Consider the following 27,253-nt stretch of genomic DNA (forward strand, 5'->3'; position numbering starts at 1 on the left):
GGGGGGGGGGGTTGTTGTTTATCAATTTCATATCGGTAAACTAATCCATTGATCACCTAATTGTTTCAACACTAAAATGTTTTGAAAATGATAAAAATGACTGAAAAAAACTGAAGCGTGGGCTCCACTGTCTGAGAACAGAGCTTCTATTCAGCTTCAACAAATATGAAATATTCAACGAGACTCGCAAACAGCACTCAAGCCCAGAGTTTATTCAAATATTTAAACAACTTTGCCAGCAGTGTGCATTTAAGTGGACTGTAGTAAAGTATAGATGTGGTCATTTCATTAATAATAACCGATGGGATAAATAATGGCGATTAAGATGGTATTATCCACATCTGGAGATATGTTTTGCATGGCACTGAGGCTTTAGCTCCATTCAATACTCTCAATGTAATACCGACAATCAGCCACTTAGCAGAATGACACAAGTTTCCCAGTGGAAAAGACTTCCAGCTTTGTGGTTGTGGTCGAAGTTGTGTACTTTGTATTTCCACAACACACCTCTTCTTATTTGCTGACTTTTAAAAGAAAAAAAAACAAAAAAAAAAAACACATGGCTTGATTAAATAAGCCAACACTGGGATGCAAGTGATTTAACACAAATCAAAGTCAAACATGATGCAAAAACACACAGTCATTGTACCATTGATTTTACAAAATTCAAACCACTGTAAGTAATGCAGTAGTTATTGGCCAGTTTGTGTTGGAGTGAATGGTTAGTGTTATCACACTAAACTCAGTGTTATTCACTTAACTAAGCAAAACACTAGACTGTCTTCACTATTTACTTTGCTGCACTTTGCAAATGAATGAAGAGTTATGTGCAAGTGGGATGGAAATGAATAATTCACAAAGAGCACTTATGAGGGTTAAATTATGCGCATTTCAAGAAATCAACTCTGTTTGATAGTGCATTTCTGTACACGCATGAGGAACAAAGTCATGGATTGTATAAAAAGCCAACAAATTATCATATGAATGTGCAGGCATTCTTTCATGTGTAGCTACAACAGTGGCTACACTGCCTCGAGTTGGTCTAACATGCATCTCTGAGATGCAGAGTTAAAGAGTGTGGACACAAGCCAGGGGGGAGCTAAACTAGTTTCAACTCGACCACACAGACAAACACAGTGACAGACAGACAGGGGGTGAGTTCTCTGTGCAGGCTTGTCACACAGGTGGGCTCAGGTTACCACCCTGAGGACACATCAGTAAACACTGAAGCCATTCTGCTGGATCTTTTCTTCCCATGGTTCTCCACCACAGACAAAGTATTCAGGCTGCTGCTGCTGCTGCTGGTGGCGTCTGCATGTTCTTTAACACTGCAGGAACACCATGGAACACCAGGCCACCCACTGAAACAACTACTCAGTATAACAAACATAATCTAAAAGGATTTAATCCTGTTAAAAACCACAGCAACCTTTTTTTGAATATTAAACACAGACTCTGAAATTTCAATGTATTTTGCCATATTTTGGCAAAACAATTACTGGCTGGATTAATGGAGGAACTCAACAAGCATTCAATGCCAAAAAGTTCTCTACCAGGAATGTGTGTGTGCACAAATGTGATTGGTCATCAGAATGCACTGATGTAAGATGATACTGTACATGTTGCTGAAAAAAAACTGAGCCAGTATTAACTATTTTAGCCAAATGACACCCCCTCCAAAGCCTTCATCAGGACCACAATTAGCTGATCCACCCTTCTTTATTTAGTCTCACAACCACAGTCTTCAACAAATCATCTCTGTTACATCTCACTGCAGGTTGTGGTGCTACTGTGACTTCATTTCCTGAAAATCTTCTGTAGCAGTTAAGATATTTCTTTTCTCTGGTGTCCAAATCACCTTGATAGATGCAGCTACCATGGCTGGTTTGTGTGCACCAATCAGGTCATACTGGGTTCACCATGAGTACAAACTGCAGACTGAGGAAAAACTACACCCTAACCTCCGAATGGTGAGATATTTCTCTCTCCCTCTCTTCTTTTTTTTTTTTTTTTTTTTTTTTTTTTTTTTTTTTTTTTAACATTGGCAGGACAAATAGCAGAAAACACAATTACAGCAAATTACTGTCAAATTCAAAACTATCTCAGGTACAGTCAGCTTAACAAATGGGACAAAAACTGACTGATCCGGCACATAAATGCTCAATTTTAAAGACCTATCAATGTCACGTTTTACCATGAGAAACATCGAATGCAGTGAGTCTTAACCTGCCACAGCACAACTAAATGAAGCAGCAGCTCATAGTCACCTCTACAGCCATCAGCTCAGGATGATTAGCACACAGTGCACACAGTGGCTGCTGGATGACAGGAAGAGAACACTTAAGGTTCAGCACCAGTAGTGACGCTGCAACAAACTTGACACCATAAGGTCATTCGAGTAAAGCAGCTGCACAAATGAGCTATCGCCTTTCAGTTGAGTCACCTGCACATGATCTGTTTACTAAAGCAAGGTGTTAAACACAGCAACAACAGCGCAGGACCATTTGTGCAACAACCGAGAGATGCAACGATTCTGCTTCATGCAACAATTTACCGCACCGAGGACATGCGCGGCTTCGTCTGTTCCCCCAACTGTACAAATGACCACACAGACATACAAACAGCTCAAGTATGACGGCGGACAGGCCATCGCTCCTGTTTTTCTGCTTGTCTTGTTAAACCAACATCTTGCTGAAAAAAAATGTGTCCGTGGAGCTGCTGTGCAGGATGCGCAGTCAAGTAGAGGGATGGAAACTGAGATGTGTGAACATGCACGTTAACCCTGCTGCATGTGCACTGTCAGTCGGGCTAACACGACCACCAATCAACTGATGTCTGAATTGATTAATCGACACCAGATATCAGACAGTCCGTGTACTGGAACAGCTTGTCGGCCTTGTCCACTGAGCCGCACCGGCCGCCTCAGTGCGGCAGCGTCTGTCACCTCTGGTAAACTTGTATGATTGAGTGAGGCGGTCATGCGTTCAGGCGGCGCTAGGACCACGCGGAAGCATGATCGGACATCAAGCCTGTTCATCATGTTTAGGTTCATCATGTTTAGGAAAACATGCTTCCCGGTCTCCTTACATACCTGTCACCGCCACCGTCGGGATCTGGCTGCTTCCGCCCTGACACAGAAAGCTTCATGGTTCAAACAGCGGTGTATAGCCCATCCACGTCCTCTCTGAATCCTGCTGCCGCTCCAGGATCTGCCTGTCTACGGACCATGCGTGTTGTTTCCACACCGCTGAGAGGGGCGGAGCCCGCGGGCCTTGGAGACGGCGTACAAGTGGATCATGAGAATGCCACTTATTTGGTCTCAGAGCCAATCAGCTGCGGTTCACCTCGAATCGGCATTCAGTGAGTGTGAAATGCACAGTTGTATGTGAAGTGTTTAGTTTTATAGTCATATGAGCAAACACAGAGAAATCTATCATTTTTTTCTGACGCATTATTTAAATGCTCATTGGTGCAGTCCGTCTGTGCTTCCCATCCCCTGCACACACGGAAGCCTTTTCATCAAGGACAGCAAATACATTGGATCTCATAGGACCTGTATCTCACGAGGAATGAGATACAGGCTGAAGTCCATTTAAACAATCAGAAACAAAATAAGATCATGGTTTAGCCAGCTCTATCATAAAGATCCCATATCAAAAATCTAAATCATGGGCACGTTTAATATGAGACACTGCAGATTACTATTTTTGAGTAAGTGTATGTTCCACAGTACAGAGGCTATGTCTGTTCCACAGAAAGTGCCTGAAAACTGTTAATGTTGAGTGATGTAATAAAACTGATAATAACCTCGAATGCAGGACAATTTATAAAGTAAACAGTTTTCTTAAAGAGGTTGAAAATTTCAGATTGATCAACACAAATTAAAACACCTGATCAAATGGTAGTCCCTCTTTTTAATATTCACTGCACATGATCCATTAAGGTGTGATCTTAATGTACAACAAAGGCTGGCCATGGTAACAGGCATTACTCTACCCTCTACTGGCAGGACATGAAATCCTCTTCAGCTTCAAATGAAATCCATCTTCCCTGGTGAAGGATGAAATATCAGTGTGGTACAAAGTAATTTTACTAAAAACAAAATACCAAAAAGGTATGAATCATAGATTTTTACACTCTTCTTCCATACACAAAAACCCCAGTGAGGGAATAAGCTCAAAAATACAGACTGCCTTCGCTTTTAAACCTCCAACTACCAAGATTACAGACTTAAGCATATACTACACAACTTCAAATATACAAAAAGATAGTAAACAGCTACAAGCACGTTCAGTATTTACAGCAAAGTCTCTTCTCTGTTGAAATCAAAGGAACATGGGTCACATTCAGAACACCCTGTCTTGTTTTTCATTTGTAACTTCCAAAAAGGTTCTGGTGGTGTAAAATAAAGTAGGAACACAAGCCTCTGCACCCCTCTCAGGGCACAACAGTACTTGTTGAACCAGATGTCTTGATGTTTATTAGTATCTGTCACAGTGGTTCAGCATCCATTCCCGTAAGGTCCGAGCCAAGCTCTACCATCTCCCTCTGTGGAAAGGTGGGCACCCGAACCCTGGCCTCCCATTTCGGAAATGCCTCCCTTCTCTGTCATCCATGCCCTCTGGTCCCATAGACGGATGTCGATGGAAAGGAGGACCACGAGGAGGGAAGGGCATTGGCATTCTGAACCTGTCCGGTGGAAACATGGGTCCTCCGGGCATCATTTGCGGAGGCATGTGTGGCATGTTTGGAGGTGAGAGGAATGGAGGTAGATGAGGATTTGGCATGCCAGGAGGAGGCTGCAGAGGAGGCATACCCGGTCTGGGACCCTGTATGACTGCTGGGCCTGGCAGGGTCATCACTGGTGCTGCAGGAGAGCCCAGCTGGTTGTCACTACCTGCATCTGAGAGTGTACCTTTTTCTCTATTAGAATCCTTGGTGGAGTCCTCTGGAGGTTTTAGACTCCCTGCTGCAACAAGACAATGTTGTCATATCATCATCAAGGCCAAAGAGAACTTTTAATAAACATGAAGGAAGAAAAATCCACCGTACTTTCTTCTAAATAAATGTCTTACCTGGTGCCAACTTTGAAGGGTCAAACTCAGGGGGGATGAACGGGGCTCCTCCTGGAGGCATGGCTGTAGGGGACAGCATAATGGGGCCAGGGAAAGCAGGTGGACTTCTGATGGGTGCTGCCTGTTGAACCGCTGGCACCTGGAAGACAAAGAAACACAAAGACATCCCAATTAAGATTAAAGTAAAATGAGAAAGAAATCCCTTTGAAGCAGTGAACTGAAGAAACCGTATTAACATCTTCTGACTTCACACCATGAAGCACTTGATTGCATGTTTGAAGAAAAAAAAAAAAAGTCTGGACAAGTAATTTCGTACAGCATTTCTGCAAGTTTCTGCAAGAAGACAGTATTATTATTCATTATTATACTCCAGAGCTAACAAATCAAACTACATGCACACAAAAAAACAAAACAAAACATACACCATGTCAAGCATTGTTAAAAAGGTGCAAAAATAGAGGCAAACACACATAGTAACGGTAAGCTTTGTATGGTAAAACAGTCTTTCTTCATTGGATATAATCTGCAACAATCTGTAGTCAGGTACCCATAAAACATTGAGCAACTTAAGTCCTTTGGACAAAAGGTCAGATTTCCTTGAGTTGCATCGCTTCAATTGAAGCACGCACACAAACGCCACTCGGGTAGATTTGATCTACTCATGAGAGGCTTGTTCGAGCAACTCAACTCACAGCTACTGCTCACATATCATAAATAAAGCTGTGGCTCAAGTTTCCAGTTCATCATTTCTTACTCAGTAACAATGTGAAAGTGGGAAAGATTGGATCGGAACTAAGTGAAAGTGTCAGAAGTCAGATTGTTATTCTAAGCAAAGAGGGGCTTTCTCAGCATCAAATCATGGCTAGACTACAGGTTTCTAAGGGGGCAGTGCAAGGAGCTCTAAAACGCTTTGCAGGAACTGGATCAGTTGTATCCAAAGCACGATCAGGCGGACACAAAAGTGACCACACCATCGGAAGATCAATACATCAAGCTTAGTTCCCTGCGAGATAGAAAAGCAACTTCATTACAGATACTGAAACTGTTAAATAAAGAACACAAGATTTCAATCAAGAAAAGTACTGTTAAAAGAGGGCTGTCTTGAAGCGGCCTCAGAGGACTACTACAGTTTCTAACCTACTTCTCAGGAGGGGAAACCAGGCTAATGCTTGGGGTGGGCTAAGAAATAAAGACATTTCACAGTGGATGACTGGAAAAAAAAAAGTCCTATTGCATTTTGGTGTTGTTTCTGTATTATTGCTCTATTGTTTCGCTGCATGTTATGTGTGTTTCTCTGTGATTCTCTTTTTCAGCGTCGCTGTAAATTTTTATCACGTTGATGGTTCTACAAGTTTGAGATTCATGGCAGTAACAGAAAGGTGTACGTAAGGAGATGAACAGAAGAATGATACCGCAGTGTATCAAACCCACAGTGAAGCGTGGTGATGGGCAGTCTGGGGGTGTTTTGTGTACTCTGGAATTGGACACAGAATTCACTACACCCTGGCCAAGGAGAAGCACCTCTCAGCTCTTCAGAGACTACACCCTCTGATTTGCAGCTTTGTGGAGACTGATTTATGCTGCAGCAGGATAATGAGCCCAAACACACCTCAAAGCTTTGCAAGGCCAAGGAGTCCCGACTGTCGGGGGCTTTCCTCCACAGTCACCTGACCTCTACCCCACTGAATATTTATGGGGGCACTAAAAGACTGGGTATGCCAAGCATTTTGTGATTTCACAAGAAGCTCTTTGGAACACTGTCAAATCATACTGCGCCACCTTGAGTGCATAGCATCATTAAAGCAAACATTCATGTACATTTTTCAAAGATTCAACTTTTCACTCAAACTGTTAAGATGATATTATCATTTGTAATGAAATAAAATAGTATTAGATTTGAAACAAAGGCAAAATATCTTGACTTGGTGGTCTCAGTCTTTTGTACCCCACTGTAAATAATTGAATATTCAGATGTTTATTCTGTATATATAACATTGTGACATAATGCTGCATATTAAGAGGCTCAATAGCCAGAATACAAAACAATTAGATGATATTATGCATCACGAGATGTCCAAGTCCTTAACTACAAATGAAAAACTGTTACCCACTCATACTGAGAATAAGAACCCATTTTACAGGCAAAGTATGTTTATGCAGGTCATGTTGTGTTATACATATTCCATTCAGTATAAAGCAGGTCCCTGCTGAAATAATTCTGTGTAAACTTCAGGGTTATCAGGTGAAAGGGAACAATTTCTAAAGCTCTATAGCTTTCAAGTCATCTTCCATTGTATTTAAATTAACCGCCAGATCAAACTATATATGCCTGCTTTGTTACTTACCCCTTGCATACACTGACTGTAGTTTTTGACCCAACATCACACCAGGCTCAGATTTTTTTTTAAATATGCTGTTCAGTCCACTGCTGTCCTTCTTCCTGAAAACAATACCTACAGTCTATTTTTACAGCTCAAAGCCGTGTGTATGAGACAAAGGGTATAACCACCACTGACAAACAGGGGTTGCAGTTGTAGTTGTGTTGAAAATATCTTTAATTTTGTGCACATCACTACATAAATACAACTGATTTGTTGACACTATGCACTTTTTAAACACTGCAACCACACACAGTTAATTTACGCTAAGAGTCATCCGATATGGGAGGATATTTGCCGTTATCAAGGCAAATTGTAGTAGGAAAGTTGGGAATTTTAATTGGTGGAGCTGTCGGCGACAGCTGAAGGAAGTTGACACTTTAGGTTAATTATTAAATCTACAAAGCATTCCAAGGGTGCAAATCACCATCCTTATAACTGAACAATTCACTTATTTCCTACAATACCCCCAAACCAACCAAAATGTTAATTTAAGTTTCTTGTCCCTGCAAGCATACAGTCAGAGTTTGATAGAGTTCTCAGTTAGTTTCAGAGTTACAGTCAACACAATGGCTTTGCTTTAGGTAAAGGTGAGGAGCTAGGTAAGGAAGTGTTAAATTCCTGAAAGGGTACATAGTTCACAAACTCTTTGACAAGGAGATAAAAGCAAACATGCACACATAACTGTTCAGACACACTGCCACCAAACTGCCACTAACTTTAATACAAACATATTTACATGTTTTGAGATATCCTGCTGACCAACAAGCTAACAACAGACACAAGCTATGACTCTGAAAGAGGTCAAGGGTTTCCCTCTGTGATCAGTCTCTGATAGATCACTGAACTGCCACACACAAACACTTCACAAGCTACATTGCACAGGCATACTAATTACTTCCTTTTTCAACGACATAACTGTACTTGTATATTCATAAAACCTGTCAATGACTTGAATACAACTATCAGATGAAGCATGAAGCGACACAGTAATTTTCTGCAGGCCTCTCAGCTGAGATGATTGTGATGATTATTATATATCAGCGAACACATGGTTTATGCACACATCTGACAGTGACTTCATGAAGAATATTCAATTATAAAACATACGAACGGGTATATGGGAATATAAAATGCCTTCAAGCATAAACATTAACACATAATAAAATCTCTAAATGGCAAGTTATAAGTGTTTGGAAAGTAAAGGTTATACTGTTGTTATGATGAATGACCAAAGAATGACTAGAATTAGTAATGAAGTCACAGCGAAATTATATCAAACTTTTAAAATGTAAACTGAAGCAAGGTCTGTTACAAAAGTCAGAATACAGGATGTAAAATAAGAAACATGTTGATTATGCTACACGCTGCACCATTTACTGTATAACTGCACTGTTGAGTAATTCAATTTGATAAGAGGTCTAATTATTGAGACACATGCAATTTAAACATTGACGTAAGACCTTTGCTGCATTCATTTAATTCAAACTGCTCATTACATTTTAATTTTTTCCTCAGATGGAAGTAATGTGTCATGCATTCAGCCTATATTCCGAAATCTATCATTAACACAAATTGCATTTCTTCCAATGAATGCATGGTAACTGCCGGTCACACTCACCGAGTTAAAACTCAGCCTACCAGATGCTGCAAGATGCCTCAAGTCTCTGCTTTGATATTCACTCCTTTGTGCCAAAGCTGTCTGTAGGCACACTGGCTGAAAAGTAAGTTCACCTATAAATTTTGTTGCTGAAACAGAATTAAACATGCTGTTACCCTTCAAAATGTGCCTGTCTGACCTCCCACTGCAAAACATCAGCACAACAAACATACAAAAATACCCCTGTCGATTCATGTGTTAAAAAATGAGCAACAATTACAGATTTGTCTCATGTCTGCATGTTAAAAAATGTATATCGCCCATTAAATGGAAATCATCTAATTCTGTTCCACCTAATTTTAATCATGTGTTGTGGGACTAGATGATCTCTGCACAGGTGATTCATAAATTAATCATTAATCACACATCAACTATAAACATTAAAAGTACTGAAGACTATTTAGAATCATTTATGTAATATTTGGTGAATCCGTTTCATATTATGAAATATTACTGCAGCTGAATTCTGACACCCAGTCCGGACTGTTCTTTGTAGGGAGGTATGTCTACTGCCTGTCATGCATACATGTACACACATCAAACAAAGGCATATTACTAAACGATAAGTAAAACACACACATCTAAGCCTAGTACAGAATTTAAAGGTACTATATATATATACTGTATATGTATACATCTATACATTGTAGCAATGTAGTTATTAGTCACACAACACAAGATGTGTGAAAAGAGAGGAAATAGGCACCAAGACAGAACATACTTTGTGTTTCAAGAGAGAACTTGTCTGGAAACACCTAGTGGCCGTCAGAAGAACTGCAGGTAAAGGCACTAGTACACTGGACTGAGAATTTGACAAGAGGTGGTTATTGCTTAATTCACCAGGAGCCAAATTCTGGTCGGTAAGTAAGTTCTGATGGTTCAAGCTTTGGAATTGTAACATTAAGAAAAGGCATTTTTCCCTTTGTGAATACAACAATTAAAGTAACCTGAAGAAACACAGTTGGGCATTGCAGAGAAAGACTGATGTTTACTAGATTTGACTGTTGTGCTCAGAATCCACTGATGCTCGATCATTAATGATAATTTTTCCATCTTCGCCTAAACACCTTATCACTCCTGGTTAGTGGTGTGTATTTCTGTCTGCTACAATGTCAACTTTTATACTGCCATTAGGGGGCACCAATGTTGGAAATTTTCAAATCTTACACATAGTGGCTTTAAGCTTGCCACTCACACATGCCTTAACCTTATTTGAATTAGTGGGGGTGCAGTGTTTTTTTTTTTTTTTAGTTTTGGCTCCTTTTTTCTAAAGTTGCCTACAGCAGCTTTAAAAGTAGAATTCTTTTTTTTCTTTTTTAAAATAAACAACTAAGGCTTGATGGATGTGAAAAGGATCCAATTAAAATTTTACATTATCGTTTATATTAATGTAAGAAAAACAAAACACTTTACACTAAATGATTCCAAATCATTACCCGGACATATGAGATGTACAGAGTATCATTTAACTACCTGCAGCCAAGAAGTCAATCACTGAGGCAACATAATGACAAAAGCACCTGCCATATTTTTCTATGTGCACAACCTTTCGTGTTGTTTAGCAACTACAAACACACAATTAAAAGAAAGAGCAACCGGTACATAAGTCAAACAGCCTTGATGCTGTCAGCAACAGGGCGTCTACTCTTACCCTGGTGTTTTACTCCATCAGCAGAAAATACAGGATAACAGCTGCTTCATTTTTCCTGCAGGCTAACTCCACTGAGGAAAACCTACGAGCCAGGCAGGTGGGCTCGTAGGCTTTGATCAGGACTCTGATGCATATCAACTCAGTGCTTTCACTAGTCAATATAATTCCTTTGTTCTTTGTTTACACCTGCTACTTATATAAGACATGAAAAGACAGTAATGAGGCAGCTCTACTATAACCTGGCCTTCAGATCGAAGAGCTCAGATTATCTATGAGTAAAAAGATGACAGAAAAGATTCAAAGGTCCATTCCATTATGAATGAGCCTTTCATTACCTCTCAACCATTCCACAGTATCATCCAAGAGCGGGAATCCCAATATCCAAAGATCATTTCTATAACACTCACCTTTGTGAGGACTCATGTGAGTCTGGTGTTCTCCACACTTGGATATAGACCACTGTTGTATTACTTGATGCAACTGAAGAATTCCCCTCTTTCCTTGAAATGTCTTTTCACATGAAAATGACTGAAAGGAGAAGACTGCTCAGATTTTACATTGTAATCCATGATAATAATAATAATGACTGAGCTACCTGAACCTTACCAGTACACGTAAGAAGGGGGAGACAGACCTGTCATGCATAAAACGTGTAAAATAATAATAAAAAAGTATCAAAAAGGAAAAAAACCCTGAATCTCTCATCATTCTCCTTTCCCCTCCTGTCTAGCACAAATTCACAACACTGTATTTCTATTATATATATATATATATATATATGTATATATATATACATATATATATATATAAGCACAGGGTCAATGGTGTTAAAAATGCAAAATCTTAGTGAAATCTTGAATCCAAAAATCAACCTAACATGTAATTACTATGATATATATAGTAGACTATTGATGACACTATAGTTTTTAAGCATAAAACGGTAACTTTTCAATAAAACATTTTCAAAATAAATATCCACATAAAAAAATTCATTTGGGACTACCTTTGCAATTTTTTCATCATAATTCTGCAGCTGTCCGGTAGACATATCATGAATGCAATTTTTGTTTTTAATCTATTAATTAATTTTTTTTTTTGTTTAAAAGGCACATGATTATTTATAAGTGATTTTGTAACTGTTTTTGTTTCGTTTTTTTGTTTTACATTCTGTATGTCCTTAAAGTTCATAGTAGGCAAACAAAGGGGGAGGGAGTCTTAAGATGCAAAAAAGTGAGAGATTTTAGAAAGCTCCACATATGCATGATGGCATGTATAACACAGGAAAGGTTTGATCTGCAGCTACTCTGGATTGCAATGTTTTTGCATCTCATGGCTCCCTTCCTCTGTGTACTTTTATTGAGCCGCTTGGGAAGTCTATTTCTCCACTGTTTTCGTGGATTCCATAGCAAAATACATGTTTTCAATGTTACTTAATTTACTACTGAGTTGCCCACTTTTGCTTGTTTTACTCTTCCCACACACATTGTTTTATGATTTGATTTGGTTTTTAAAACAGTGGAGAAAACTGGCTTCCAAAAGACCATAATTACTTCAAAAAGAAGTGGGGGGGTGGGGGCTGGGGTATTTAAATAGAGGTTGACATTTTGAAAAATAGACCCTGTGTAAACTACACATACGCCATCTTTGCATTCTCTTCAGTTAGAGTTGTCTTTTGTGTGCTAAACTTTTGTCCTTGCCTTGGCCTCTGTCACGGTTTTTTACCTTTTCATTCCAGCAGTTTATTTGTGAAAAAGGGCTGCCATTTTTTGTTGTATCCGCTTTACCTCAATGTGCCTGGTTACCTGTAGGAGCAATAGCAGATAGTTGCACTGGAAATGTCCTGTGATGTTGCCTGTTTGGTTATTTAGGACTCAGAACACACACACACACACACACACAATGCTTCATCATCATCATCTTGAAGCCTGTGTACCTGATGAGGAGCCAATTTAGGCTTGAAATGTTGTATTCTTTCCAAATGTAAAGACAAATATTTTTTAAAGCGGAACAGTCAACAAAGTATCTTCAATTATTTAGACTCAGCACCTGGACATGAACGTTGTCCATGTTTCACACACTGGTTATTTATCAATGGAAAATTGATAAATACACTACCAAACATGGACCCAGGGATGCAGACATCCAGGGTCGTTTTAAATTTTCCGACCTTCCAATGAAACGTTGAGCTCATACAAATAAGCTTTAACATCACACCCAATCATCAAAAAGTAGAAGAGCATCAGAGCCAAGTTGTCAGGAGTGATGTTTGGCATCTGGCATGAGATTAGGTAGGAAGTAGGAAGTTATGTACAATTCACAGGATTAGAGATCAGTCACTTGGCCTTGGAGTGAAGAACAGATTTTTGGTATCAAAGAAATCTCTAGATATTCTTAAAAAGCTCAGTCCTGGATATTCAGGACCACTGTAGAGGGTCCAGGGGAATACTTCTGAATCCTGAGATGAAAATATGGAACACGGGAGAAGATACCTGCTGTTTTTTTTTTTGTTTTTTTTTAAAGCTACTGTAGGTACCTTGTAAGAGTATTAAAAAAAGTGGCACAAACTCCGTCAACCCCACAGTGTTGAGCAGACATTGCCTGAACACTTCAATTCAACTGCATGTTCACCAGGCGCTGCTTAGCCATGTGTGTCTTTCTTGACACCTTTCTTCCTCGACCACTTCTCTCCTCCTCTCTGCTGCACATGAAGATTGCCGTCAGTGAAACTCCATCCTTTTAGCGTAACATACACTGGCCAAGTCACGTTAGTTGACGTGTTATTTGACACCCGTACCACACACCACACAGGCCATACAGACACAGCAGAGCCAGTCAAAGTACAGTAGCTGAGATGTGCTGATCCAAAGAGCAAATGTGATGAAATTCCAGCTTTTCTGGAGAGTTGACTCGTATTAGTGCTGGAAGGACAGTGACATGTCCTGGCATGTACATGTATGCCAAGACATCATTGGTGTGTGGGATTATGTAGATACAAACACAGAAAACATTAGGTGTCGGTGTTCTGATGCATGTCAAACAATGCAGTCTGAGCAAAACGTGTTGCTGGGCCAAACAAAGCCAAACTTAGCTTGCCATCGATGCTCAACTGATTTGTACAGGATAATGTTGTAGGTATCTATTAACGGAAAACAAAATAGTTTACATCAGTTTGTATTACTATCTGAGTATCCAAACATGTGGTCAAGTAATCCTGCAATGTGTAAAAGTTTGTCTGTGATTTGCACAGGCAGAGCAGAAAACCAAACACGAGGTAACTAAAGAAGAAAAAAAAAAAAAAAAAAAAAAAAAAAAAAAAAACTCCAGACCTACACGACTCCCATGGATGCTATGTCTTTCATTCAAAATTGAGTGGTCATTATGTGGGTATTTAAGACTGCTACTGCAGAACTTTTTGTAGTGATAAGTTATCTTCAAAAAGAAAAAAGGGCGTAGCTTCAGACTTTCAAGGCTGACAAGTGCAGATTTCTGTGAAATCCCATAATGCACAGAATAAGAGGGAAATTTAGAGAAACAGCGAGACTTAACGCCGCAAGACTTGACTACTAATCATTTCCAAATTCAGCCTGTTTCACCAAAAGAAAGGCTGTTCTAGCTGAAATTTGGACAGAATATATGGCAGTTTTTTGCTGCCATGTCACATTTAAAAAAAAAAAAAAAAAACCTGCACACCAACATCAAGAACAGGGAGTTTCTCATCCTGCTCAGGGGACCCTCCCTGAAGGTGCTGTGATGAAGTTATATATGGTAGCTGGCCTAAGAGTAGACAAGTCAAATCTTTCAAATTATCTTTGAAAGAGCAACAAATCAGTGATTCATTATCTCTACTAATTGATTTTTTGCATCCATGTACATTTTATATTCTTTGGTATAAAGCTTTCATTAATTGCCCTGAATTTTCATCTTGCCAAGAATGGCAGTGTGATGAAAGAACTGCAGGAGGTATAACAAGCTGTTTCACAGCTTCTAGACCAAGTTTAGCACCAAATACATCTGACCTTGTGTCATATCATGATTGTACAGGCAGACATTTGGACACACATCCCTATTTGGCCATAAACATTTGGTTTTATTCATTACTGCAAAAAAACAAAACAAAAACAAGTAATTTAAAGTGCTTATTTGAAATTTTTTATCTTGTTTAAAGTTGGCAGCTCCTTCCCACGAAATACCATAATATATAAACTTCTACAAAGTGGCATCAGTGTGAGCAACAGAGTGTTGCATTTTAAGGTTTTTGTTTTTATTTCTATATTATATATACTTTTTCAAATAAGGCAGTAGCCTTGGCCCTCATCATGGTCTAAACTGCCAAAGTATTGCTAATGTTTGAAAGGCTGCAAAAGCTGTCTAGCAGCAAACTAGAGCTAGTATCTTTTACTTATCTTGTCCAAGTACAGAGACATAGTCATAGCTGATTCAGTTGCTTAACAATTGATTTTAAGACAGACAGTTTTGTAGCTAAGGATCAATTATTTGATCTATGGTGTTTCAAGCTGCATGTCCAGTATAAAGACAGGCTAACTGTCTTTAAACTGAATCTTACTGCATGTAAGGCATGGACAGTGAATATAAAATAGACAAAAACTATTCTGAACAACCTCTTAAAGAAAACTTCTTAGGAGTGGCAGATGTGATTTGATTATAAGTTACCATTTATCCTTTCATGAGCAATGACCCTGGCATAGTTTTGTTCAGCAATATTCCTCTAACCAAAAACATGTCTTAACAACTTCAAAAATTATATCTCCTGTCAAGTTTTTATTATCAGTTTAGTGCCAGATTTAGCATAAGTTGCTAAAGGTGCTGTCAGCTTACCTTGTCTCCCACTTTGACACTCTTCCTCCCAATCGGACCTTTAAGTCCCCAGCAGCCTACGGTCAGATACTCTCGGCCTTGTGACACGTAAGCAACTTTTCTTCCAAGTGAGGTGCTCAGTTTAGCAGGACTGGTAAGTATGGCAGGTTGCACATTGTCCAGCTGGATCATGTTTTATTTAAGCTAGTTTGCAGACCATTTATTCAGCATGTGGTCATGGGGGAATTTAAAATTCAAACAAAATTGCTGAATAAAAGTTGGATTTTGACATCATATTGGACAACTGGCATTTTTTTTTCAGATTTACTTAGTTATTGCATGCTAACATTCAGTTTGTATATTCATATTGTATCACGTTTGCGGTTCACACCCATTGCAACAGAACAGATCACCAAGATGATCCATCTAATCACATTTCAATATTTTTGTTGTCATTTTATGTTTTCTTTTTGTTGTCCACCACTGGTGGATGGTTTTTTGTAATTAGATGTGAAAACATTTCATACACAACTACTGATGTCTTTGCCAAACCCAGACATTTTGGATAAGAGAACTTAGTTACTGAAAACAGAGAAAGAGTAACAGAAATGCTTCCCTCTACACATACCACAGTAAAGTTTTTTGCATTACCCACTTTATTTGAATACGTTAAACTGCACAATACAAGATTACTGAGTGAAGATGCAAATATTTTGCAAAGAAAAAGAAGAAAGGGATGAATAAGCAGTGTTGAATGCAATGCCAATCAGCAGAGGAGCTTATCTGAATTGTGGACGAAAATCTCCAAATTAGATTTGTTGAGATTATTTGGTGAGTCTGAAACAATCCTTATGAGGCAAAGAAAGATGTGAATGACATGGTGTCAGTTCCTATTACAGAGTCAATAACCTGATACTAATTAAAGATGGAAACATGACGATTTCTCTTTTCATAAAACAGGTTAAATTCAGCACTCCAAAATACTATCATATCTGACATCTGTTGCACTCACCTTAACTGAGAAAGTTTTTTAAAAGTCTTGGACTGCTGTGACATGTAACCATTACAGGCTGCCTGACCTAATTGACAAAGTTTCACAATAGTCAAGCTCAGTGTTCAAGGCCAATGAAAAGAACTACTACTGAAAGGTGAGTCTGTCAAACCTCCAACAATTAAGTTTGAGTTTTGAAGGGTGACAATTATGACAATTATTAAGCACTTTTTTTTTCACGTTTTACTGTGGGGTTAGGTGAAAGAAGGAATAAATCTGATAGATATAATATTTATCCAATTTATACTATATTATAATCAAATTAAGTATCTTGACATTTCTGCTTCATTAGTGTTACATTACAACACAATTAACCTCTAAATGAACAATTTACATACCATTTCCTGGCTTTTCAAGTAATATAATGTTTTATCTTGGCCTCGATATCAGCAGCCTATTTGTTGTGTAAACTAGACTAGATAGGACAAGTAACTCACAGTAAAATGGTGGATACAATTAGCATTGACCAAGCCTGTGGGTGATAGCATGGTAAGTATCGTTGCTTCATATATCAGTTGGTTTAACTATTAATGAACTCAATCAATAGCATAGCAGAAGCATAGGTTTTGTTACAATGGTTATGTTTGGCCTAACATAGGCTACATCCACACCACGTTTTAGTTTTGAAGCGCATTACATTTGCTACGTTTACATCTGGTTACTCCAGAGTTTTCGAGTCTGTAAAACTGAGACTTTTGGAAATGCTTCCAGCCTCATTTTAATTTGAAAACTCTGGTTGCATTTAGGTTTGGAGGGGCAGGAACTGAGACTTTTGGAAACAATGACACAGACAGCTATGCTTGCTTCCTGATTGGGTCTTATCATTCACAACGTATCCCTCCTAGAATCATGGATTTGATGGATAATGGTCCTGGTATTGCTCTAATATGCTGCGGTATTCACTTTGCGACGACTCCCAATCTATGTTTACCGCTGTCATGACCGCCTTATCTTAACTTTCACTTTCAGCAACAGTTCCACCTCGTCTTCAGTTCAAGCAAAGAAATCACTGCTCTTACTTTTCGCCATTCCTCATTCATAGTATTTCAGACATGCAAGTTGGCAGGTCAAGTATTTTCTGCAACTGAGCAACCAAATGCAGAGTGGCAATCTGCTTCCTGTTTACACCAGCCTGCCATATGTGTTTTCAGGATTCAATGAACAGTGCTTAGGACTTCTAACATCGTACTACATTACAACGACTACAACATTTCTTATCATTTTTTGGTTTTGAAAAAAATTAGTCATTCACTTGGGAAATTTCTTTATATTTAAATATGCAGTTTTTTCGGTGGAAAATGAGAGGGTGGTTCAGATAAGCTCCACTACTCATTTGCAACGATAATTTATTTTCCTTATAGCCTCCACAAGAGAGATTGTGAATTACGCCTCCAACACCAAGGTCATTCATTAAAAAGAAGGTGTTTTAAAGACTGTATTAGCATTACCTGAATGTGAGCAGGGATCGTTCCATCTGCTGGTACACTTTCCAATGCTCCATTTACAGTTGCCTGCTTATTGAGGTCCCTGGCATTATTCCATTCTGCATAATGGAAAATGTAATGACAACATAAGAAAAAGTGCATACAGCAAATGAATCTTGGCTATGCTAAATGAATAGCGAAGTGTTTACCTGGATTTAGTGTCTCTGTATCCAGCATGCCCCCTTCCCGATAGCTCTCCAACTCCTCAATTTTGACTTTGCTCCAGGGAATGTAGGTAACTCCCCGATCCACATCCCAGAACTTTTTGTGAGCCGATTTTATACCTTTGTTCAAAGCCCAAGCAATCTAGGCAAGAATGACAATAAGTATACTCATCATGTTATCAAACAAAACAAGTTATACAGAACCAACATATAAGTGGAAATAAAAGCAAAATGCTTAAGAGATGGTGTACCTTAACTGGTTTCTGATTAACTTTGTACGACCCCCTACTGAGCTTGTTCAAAGCTGTGTAGGCATCTTGTCTGTGAACCATTACAATATAGGCACAACCCCTCGGAGGAATCATCTGAACACACAGAGAAAAAAGTAGTAGTGACATACAGGATAACATTAGCTTTAAATTGTAGATGCTCACAAGCATCTTTGATGCAAATTGTCCATACTTACATTGATGGACTCAATCTGGCCAAACTCTTCCAAAAGAGACATCACGTCAGACTGCTGTGTTTTTTTGTCTAGTTGTCCAACCCAAAGCGTAGTGGTGCAAACTACAAGCAAAAACAGATTAAAAACAGTTTGAGCATCTATTTAAAATGGGAATACTTCATACTTGTACTGGTGTGTGATGGATTGACTTTACATTAGAATTTACAGCTCAATTGTAATGGTTAATCATTGTCCCTGGGCAACTAGAAAGCATGAAATGGATGTCAAATGTAGTTGTCAGGTTCATGTTGTTATCTTTTTTTCCTTTCTTTTTTTTTAATCTCTTGAAAACATGAGCCAATAGTTTTAAGTGAATTCCACTTAAAAAGTGGAGTCCTAGCTTAGGAGGGATTTAGGAAACTGAGCACAGAAACGACAGAAATTTTTACCTTAGTGAGGAGGTGTGGTTGACCCCTTTGCTAGGTATGGCACATTCTTTTAAAAGGGTGTGATTAGTTGATCAAAACAAAGGCCCTGTTCAGACCTGGCATTAACACCTCGGGTGACAAGATAACAAGTGGACCGCTCTAAACACAGGTGTGAACACACCCAAGATGCGTTGAGGACGCATTTGAGATCTGATCACTTTGACCACATGAAGAGGTGGTCTGAGCCACATGTGGCCACATTCTTTTAACAGTATTAATGCAAATGTGTCCTGGGCCACACTGAAGGACCATCTACTCAACTGACGTCCTCTGCCACAGTCTAATTAGTCCCGCCAGTTTCATAACGAACTCAAAATATTTTACTATTTTGTTTACGCGCAATGATTCACTCAGCCCTCCGTGCTTCTTTCTCTTCATTATGAATAGTATTTGATGTAATGAACATCTCTGCTGGATAAATTGTAAGCCATACTTTAAGAGTAGCCTACAAAACACAGACCTACTTGCACAGTAGCTTATTCGCATACTCAGTGTTATAATTATTTGCTTACGTATATTTACCATGCTGGTCATTTTAGTACTTAATCTATTTGATATTTAAAAAGGGAAAATGGTCATTAAGTAGTGGCACTGCTTGGCATGTAAATCTACCATAAACCATCAAACAACAATGGAATAAAGTAAAACCCAACTGGACAGATGTTTACCATCATCTCAATTAGTTGATGTTAGTTGATATGCGTTACAGTTGAAGCAAGACGGGAAATACCAGCACACAAACAGAATTCTTCACACACAAGTGAGTGATATACCACAAAAAAATAACTTAAAATTTATTTAATGACATAATGACGCAATTTTCTCCTCTGCTTAAGACACTCTTAAGCCTCTTAAAAGTCCTCCTCCCTACTCCAAACAGTTTTTCCACCCGAATAGCTCTATTACGTATTACGAACCTTTACCATATCTAGTCTTCACAGTAAGGGGAAATTCTTGGAAAATTTAATAATTCTAAGAATTGTTGCCCCAGATGTTTCCATGCCAAGCATACATTTCTAAAATTTGCTGTTGGATGCTGAACATCTCATCTTGTCTAGTGCCTTTCATGTCATGGTCTTTCAAGACCATCAACCAAGTCACTGAATATAATAAGAAATATAAGTGACTTATAATAATCACTTTGGGTCCTGGCAGCTTTGATAACTTGTTTTAATAAATTAAACTATTTAAGGATTACTCAAAGAACAAAATCATGAAAATAACTGATGATGGCAATTGTTTGTTACAGGTAGATAAAGAGCAATGTTGTTAATATATATATAATATATTAGACATAATATTATATCTATCATATTTGAAATCAAAGTGGCTCCTGTCGACATGGTTATACATGGTAGATATTGTAACTGGAACTTGTATGTAGTGGTGATTCCAGCCACTATGCACTGTATCGTAGGTGACATTCACAAGTGTGTTTCTGTTGTAGCACATACCACTGAGTGTCTGGCTCTTCATGCTGGGAAGACCCTTCTGTCTGCGCTCTCTGTCCCTCTCTCTTTCACTCCTGTCTTGAGAGCGCGAGCGAGATCTCCAGCGCTGTTCTCTGGAGCGAGAATGAGAGCGTCGATGCCTTGACCTTCTTGAGCGGGACGAAGATCTTGATCTTCTCCTCCTGGGAGATCTAACACACACACACACACAAACACCCACACACACACATACACACACACACACACACACACAAAATCAGCTAAGCATGGTGTCACTCAGTAGTGAGTTATCTTTTTCAGCATTAGCTGAATAGGTAGATGACAACATGAACACAGAGTTCTGGGAGTCCATGACAGCAGCTGCGTGTCAGTGCCTGTTTTGCGCCTAATTGCTCCAAGCTTTCTGATGTGTAATTATTTCTTAGCCCGATGTAACATAAACAACAGTTTCAAAATGCACTTTGGCAAGTGTAACGTGCCCCAATAAAAACGGGACTGCATTAGAAAAGATGCAACTGAAATCTTCTACAATCATCTATGATGAGGACAGCCTCTTACCTGGAACCAGATCTGGATCTTGATCTCCTGCCATAGCCTCTGTGTCTACCCTCTCGCCTCATATTTGGGTCTTCTCTTAAATTTCCCTATTACAATAACAACATAACAATTTTATTTTTCCCAAATTAATGAGCAGAGGATTAGTCTATTAGATTAGATTAGTAAGAAAAACTGCTGTGAAAAACTTTTGACATTCAAATGCAAATGGATGACACTCTAGCTGGAAGCTAGAAGCTGAAAGTCTCTCTTTCACTGGAGAGACATTCAATCAGGTTAATCTAAATTCGGTTTGAAGATTTACCCGTGAATGTGAATAAGCCTCATTTATGGAGTGGCATCCATCTGGTATCATATGATGTTCACCATGACTCATTCCTCCACTGTGCTACAGGATGACAAAGGGACAGCCACAGAATAAAGTTAAAAATCATACACCACAGGGACACTGACCACAGTACAGCCAAACTAAAGCTTGTAGGTCCACACGGGTCATCCTCTACGCAACCAAAACATAAAACTGTAACGTTTGTGGTTTGACAACTCATGGGACAAAGGATGAAAAGAGTAACTTAATTTGCTTCAAACAATTTGTGGACAGCATGCTGTATTATACTTGAGCGTATTTGAAAGTTAGTAGAGTTATTATATAAACAGTTATAACTGGATACCTCTATACCACCAGTCTGTCCCATCATATGTGGATGAACATTCTCTGCGTTGGGCATCTGACCAGGGAAGTGGTTAAACACATTTTCAGGAATGCATCTGTCATGATAAAATATACAAACAGTGAGAGACTGGGTGTTACAAACCTACATGCAGCCTACCTAAGTGCAGATAAGACTAATAACATTTATAACATCTGCATTCATTGGGGGCTAGGGCATTGTAATATAACTGAGAGATCAATAATATTCTTATCGTCACTGTGCTTTTAATGTTGTGACAAGTCAATATCTGCATAACACAGCTATTATCACTGACTGATGTGTCACTGGTTATATGCACATTGTAAATGTGTACTTAAGATCTAGAAAAAAAAAAAAAGGTTCACTGCAGTGTAAAACTTGGCACAAGATGTGTATTGTTGGCTGTTTTGCTTATTTGTCCTTGAGGTCTTTCCCTCTTCTTAAAATTATATCTACTCCTTTTCCCGCAACAAACAATCCAGACTCTATGAATATGAAAATATTGTTCATTTAAAACTATAAGTTACAAGATATGTCCTACTTCACTGAAGAGTCCATTCTCAGTGTTGTTTGCACTGAAGGATTCAAGTTTCCACATCACATTTGTTTAAGTTAAAAACTAGACCAGGACTGGCTTTCTAATGTAATTTTGATGTCACAAAACTAATATTGAAGGCCTATGTTGTGTTGTTGTTCCTGCACTTAAATACATAAAAAGTACAAAAAATACATAACAAATGTATTTTATGAAACTTACTGTGACTGGGCAATAAGTTCTTTAGGAGTTATATCCTCAGGTTCATCATCATAGTCAAAACGATCAAGGAGTTTCTGAGGAAATATATTTATAAATATGTATTACACAGTGAAGTAAATGAGAAGAATAATTTGTATATATCCACAGCAGGTTATGTTGCGAAACTGAGCTCCAGCATTACCTCAGCTAAAGAGCTTTTCTTTTCTGTGTGCGCACTGTAGGGGTTGAGCTGGGCCACAGGCATCTGGGGAGGGTTTGGTATGTTGTTTGCGATGGCAGCTGCCAGGGTCTTATCTGCCTGCTGGAAGTTTTGGAGAACCCTCTGCAGCTAAATGGGGGGAAGGGAGGAGTCATTCAGAATTTAAACAAAACTGCTGTCATCCAGTAACACATCTGTATGATATTTGTAGAACTGCTGGAACAAATAAATTAATTTATTGCTTACCTCCTGACCATGGGGGGACTGAAACAGCTGTGCCACAGCAGCTAAGGCATCAGGACTGGGTAGCTGGGGCACAGCAGGCACAGCTGAGGCACTAGTGATAGCAGGCTGTATCTCTGGTTGAGGGTCAGCAGGAACTGTTCAGATACAAGAAAATGATTAACATCTTTGCATAATTGCATGCAGGTCATCAAACAGTGGACAAATTACAACCTCACTCAGGTAACAATCACATGTATTGTTACAAGTGCTCAGAAATTGCCCAAAGATAACATATTAATTTCTCTACCTTGGAGTGCAGGGGGAGGTACAATGGCTCCATTAGCCATATCCATCAGAGGCTGAATGATGTCCATGTCGAACACACCATTCTTCTGCCACAGGTTCAGGACACGGACAATTTTGCTCTGATTTAAAGAAATAAAAGCAATACAGCTCTTGAGATATTTCTTATTATCATTCAGTGTAATTATATAAGACACCAAAAGCACAAACATTGAGTACCTTATCATCCTCTGGGCAACGGTAAAGATTTTGAAAGGTATCTGTGAAGTTCTTCAAGAATCTGGGCCCAAATACATCCTTGTCAACACCAAACTGATGACGTGACTGTCTAACAATGGAGTCGACCACATACAAACCAGGGACCTTTAATTCTGGCTTGCACTGATGTAAACAAACAAACAAAAAAAGCACAACAAGACAATGACAATTAATTGGTCTAATTATGATAATCATAATTATAGTCTCATGACAGAAATGTAAAGTGCCCTCAAATGTTTTATATTTATGTACAGCAATAAGCTCTATAGTACCTACCTTCTTGATGAACTTTTCAACAATCTGGACAACATGTTTATAAAGCTAAAGAAAGACAAAAATTAACATCAGTCACAGAAGACTTCATAATACTTTCAATCATATCAAGTATAACCGTAGGGGCCACGAACACAAATGAAAGAAATTCTCATTTCCTACATGATTTCTTTAATATGACAAATAATCATGCCATTGTGTGAATGAAAAATGAACCTGCCATTTTTTAATTAGATGCTAGGTTTTCACCTGACATTAAATTAGATAAAAAATTATTACTTTCCAAGTTCTTCAAAAAGTTTCAAAGCCCATTAAGACCACACAAACATTCGTGTAATTCTAATGATGCCCTTGGAAATGTCACATCCAAAAAGTGAGATCAAGACAGTAAACGCCTTGTTAAATTCTGAATTTGTACATAATTACAAACCCCTGTAGCTTGGAATGATGGAAAAAAAACCTGTGTTCTAACATTATGCTATGGAGAATAAAGCCTTGAAAGGTTTCAGACATTACTTGATACAATTAATCTAAATGAAAAGTGGAGACCGATTATAAAAATAAACATCAAACCAAAATGTCTGCAGCATTTTTGCAAACTTAACACAATAGAATCTAAGGCTGCAGTGGAAAGGTCAAGAAAACTGTCATTTCCTTATCACTTTTCCTTGACCTGAATGGAAAACGTCATCTGGTCAAAGAAAGATGTGATGGAGAATTCATAAGGACTTAGGCATCATCTCATTTCCTTTCATACAGGATGGTCCAGTGTACCCTATTCTAAAGGAGATAAGAAATGAAGTGCTGAAGCTCCTTTCCTCAACATTTAGAGAATTCCACCAGCTCTTATGGCTGCCACCTAGATACTTCCAGGTAATTTAGCTCTGTGAAGAACCTTCCTAAGCAAACGAGACGTTTGAACTGCATCCCAAGAGTTATATCTCCACTCGTGTGCCCTGTACATCAAAACACATATCTTAACTTAATGATAAAAAAGCCCATATCAGAAATTTCCCTAATGTCTATCTATGGTTTGTCACTAGCCACCAGAAAGGCTGGAGCTGGACTGCCTAGCTATTGCTCACTCACTGACTAGCCAATAAGTCACTGATGAGCTATATTCGTAGCGATATCTCAGTCAGTTGAAGCCACAGAAATATGGGCACTTCCCAGGACAAAGAGCAAACTCTTGCATTCAACAATCCACACTACCAGAGGTGAGAAGTTGTGCAGTAGTCACTTTACCTTGATAGCTTTGATGGCTGATTTTGTCACAGACATCATTTTAGCACGGGATATTGGAGGCTTCATGTCAATCATGGAGAACAACTGAGGGGTTTTGAAAAAGAATTGTATAAGTGCATTTTAAAAGAAAAATACTAGTTTACAATAACACTGGAAAACATGCTGGTCCTGCTGTATAAAAAAGGCAAACTAGAGCACCAGACAGCCATTTCTCACTAACAAAAAAAATGTAATAACAGCAAACACTTTCCTAATGTAATTAAGAAAACAGGTGGCTTAAACAAGAGTTTTTCATATGATAAGGAATTGTATGTACAGTTTTCAATTTTATTTACTAGATACTCAACATGTCTGCTTTACATAAAGTATACTTCATATGATTTATGTTCTTTTTTTAACTTGTGAAATGTTTAGAACTTACAGGTAACTCAATGAAAATGTTTATTGACAACCTTAAGCTCACCAATATAACTTTACGGCACTGTTTCCTATTTCACATTTGCACCCAACTTCTACAAAAACGTGCATGAAACAGAAATTATAAGAAAGGTCACCGCTGTTGAACGCATTTTCAATATCTTTATTCTACATGGGTTCATCTTTGAAAGTGCCATAATCGTTTTTGGAAGCTGCACACAGGTTGAGATAGCACGTACTCAAATATGACATTTTTAAATGTACCACTCCCTACATGATGTCCAGCCACCCCCACACCACACACACACTCACTTAGGAAACACAGCGAGGCAAGACGACAGAGTGTGCAGGTGCTTATTAAAATGCGTTTAACAAATGCTATCCTGTATAACCTGTATTTGGTGTGCGTTAATAACGATGGACTACTCTGAACTTCCTCAAAATAAGCAACATGGGTTGGTAGCAAGGCTGACGTTACCTGGCAACTGAAAGATGACATTAACGTCAGTTTTATTTGTAAAACTGACAGCACGACACATAATGTTAACTAATTCCACAGGAATGGCTAGGACGCTGTTATTATCCTGTGCTGGCTGACTTTTCATCGTGGTCTCAACGATGCTAAGTTAGCTAGGCACTGAAATCGCAGGCCTTGCAGGGTTACCATTAACGTTGAAGCGTTGTTGAAGCCATATTTACCTTGAAAGCGCCCACACTTAACCGAACTAATGTATCCCCCAAATGTTTGCTAATTCTATGGCTAAGTAAATTTAAGTTAATTATAGTTACTGTTAGCTATCCTACAAATTAGACAACTTAATCGACCTGACATTAGTTAGCATTAACGTTAGCACTCGGGTCTAGCTCTTTGGAGTGGGATAAAACAAGAGCAAACTTTACCTCCATGTTGAACGCGTTCACTGCATCCATGGTGGTTGGTTGTACAGAAAACCGGGTTGACGAAGGGGATATTTCGTTGCTTTATCCTATCATTCGCGTGTAGTCATAGAGCTAACAACATAACAACCAGCAACACTGAAACGCTCAATTTCTGGTGTGGTCACATTGCTAGTGAAAGCTCTACTATGCTAGGAATTGCTACTAGCTTCGCGGTTCCACCCCGTGCGTGATTGCGCATCCGTAAACGTGTGACATCAAGAGATAATGATGCCTTCACGACTATCGGAAAATTGTAATTTAAAGTCATTTGGATCTCTTATTGTATGCGATCGCTTTCCCATATGTATTTCTTGATTGTCAACATGGTGATCAACTTCACTTTACTCTTTTCTTTCAAATATCATAAAATTACCCGGGATCCACGCTTCGGTCTAACCACGGTTAGACTATCATGGAGCGGCCATGAAGGCGGCCTGTCTGCGTAGTGGTGCTCATTTGTGACCTGAGCCTCCAGGACCATTCCCACTGCAAAGGCTAGTTCAACTGCTTGTCACCGTTTTTTACGCGAATGTTTATGCGGACTTCAAGGCTGGCCTTCATGATGTCCACTTATAGCCGCTAATAGCAGTAGTATTGGTCTAAGAGTGAAACAAAAGCCTTGCCAAATATATGGGCTGGTGTTAACGTGCAGAAACAAGAGTTCATGGTCCACGAGCTGGCAAACTTAGGTATCCAACGCACAAAAACCAAAGTAAAGCAATGTATTT

The 27,253-nt window shown here is 38.8% G+C and overlaps 2 protein-coding genes across 3 annotated transcripts in view; both read right to left on the reverse strand.

Moving 5' to 3' along the window:
- Positions 1-3,332, reverse strand: part of LOC111657801 (rho guanine nucleotide exchange factor TIAM1-like) — a 45,948-nt gene extending 42,616 nt beyond the window's left edge. Inside the window, exon 1 of the mRNA XM_023410115.2 lies at positions 3,092-3,332. The gene's annotated coding sequence lies outside the window, so the exon portion shown is untranslated. The remainder of the gene's footprint in view (positions 1-3,091) is intronic.
- A 562-nt stretch (positions 3,333-3,894) lies between these two features.
- On the reverse strand, positions 3,895-26,707 carry LOC111657803 (SR-related and CTD-associated factor 4-like). 2 transcript variants are annotated; one of them, XM_087175092.1, is made up of 18 exons: positions 26,487-26,707; positions 25,170-25,253; positions 23,928-23,972; positions 23,613-23,774; positions 23,398-23,515; positions 23,112-23,245; positions 22,848-22,994; positions 22,667-22,740; positions 21,889-21,985; positions 21,522-21,605; positions 21,221-21,306; positions 20,666-20,853; positions 18,745-18,845; positions 18,530-18,643; positions 18,264-18,420; positions 18,079-18,173; positions 5,076-5,214; positions 3,895-4,966 (listed from the first exon to the last, which is right to left on the reverse strand). In XM_087175092.1, the coding sequence occupies exons 1-18, from the start codon at positions 26,514-26,516 to the stop codon at positions 4,536-4,538; spliced, it is 2,286 nt and encodes a 761-aa protein (XP_087031218.1). In that variant the 5' UTR covers positions 26,517-26,707; the 3' UTR covers positions 3,895-4,535. The 2 variants fall into 2 exon arrangements, with proteins under 2 accessions (XP_087031218.1, XP_023265886.1); XM_023410118.2 differs by having other exon boundaries at positions 3,895-4,969; positions 26,487-26,706.
- Positions 26,708-27,253: the final 546 nt, after the last annotated feature.

Source organism: Seriola lalandi, unplaced genomic scaffold (assembly GCF_002814215.2).
Source record: "Seriola lalandi dorsalis isolate HSWRI2012SDOR001 ecotype SW California unplaced genomic scaffold, Sedor1 jcf7180002054413, whole genome shotgun sequence".
In the NCBI taxonomy this organism is placed as follows: domain Eukaryota; kingdom Metazoa; phylum Chordata; class Actinopteri; order Carangiformes; family Carangidae; genus Seriola; species Seriola lalandi.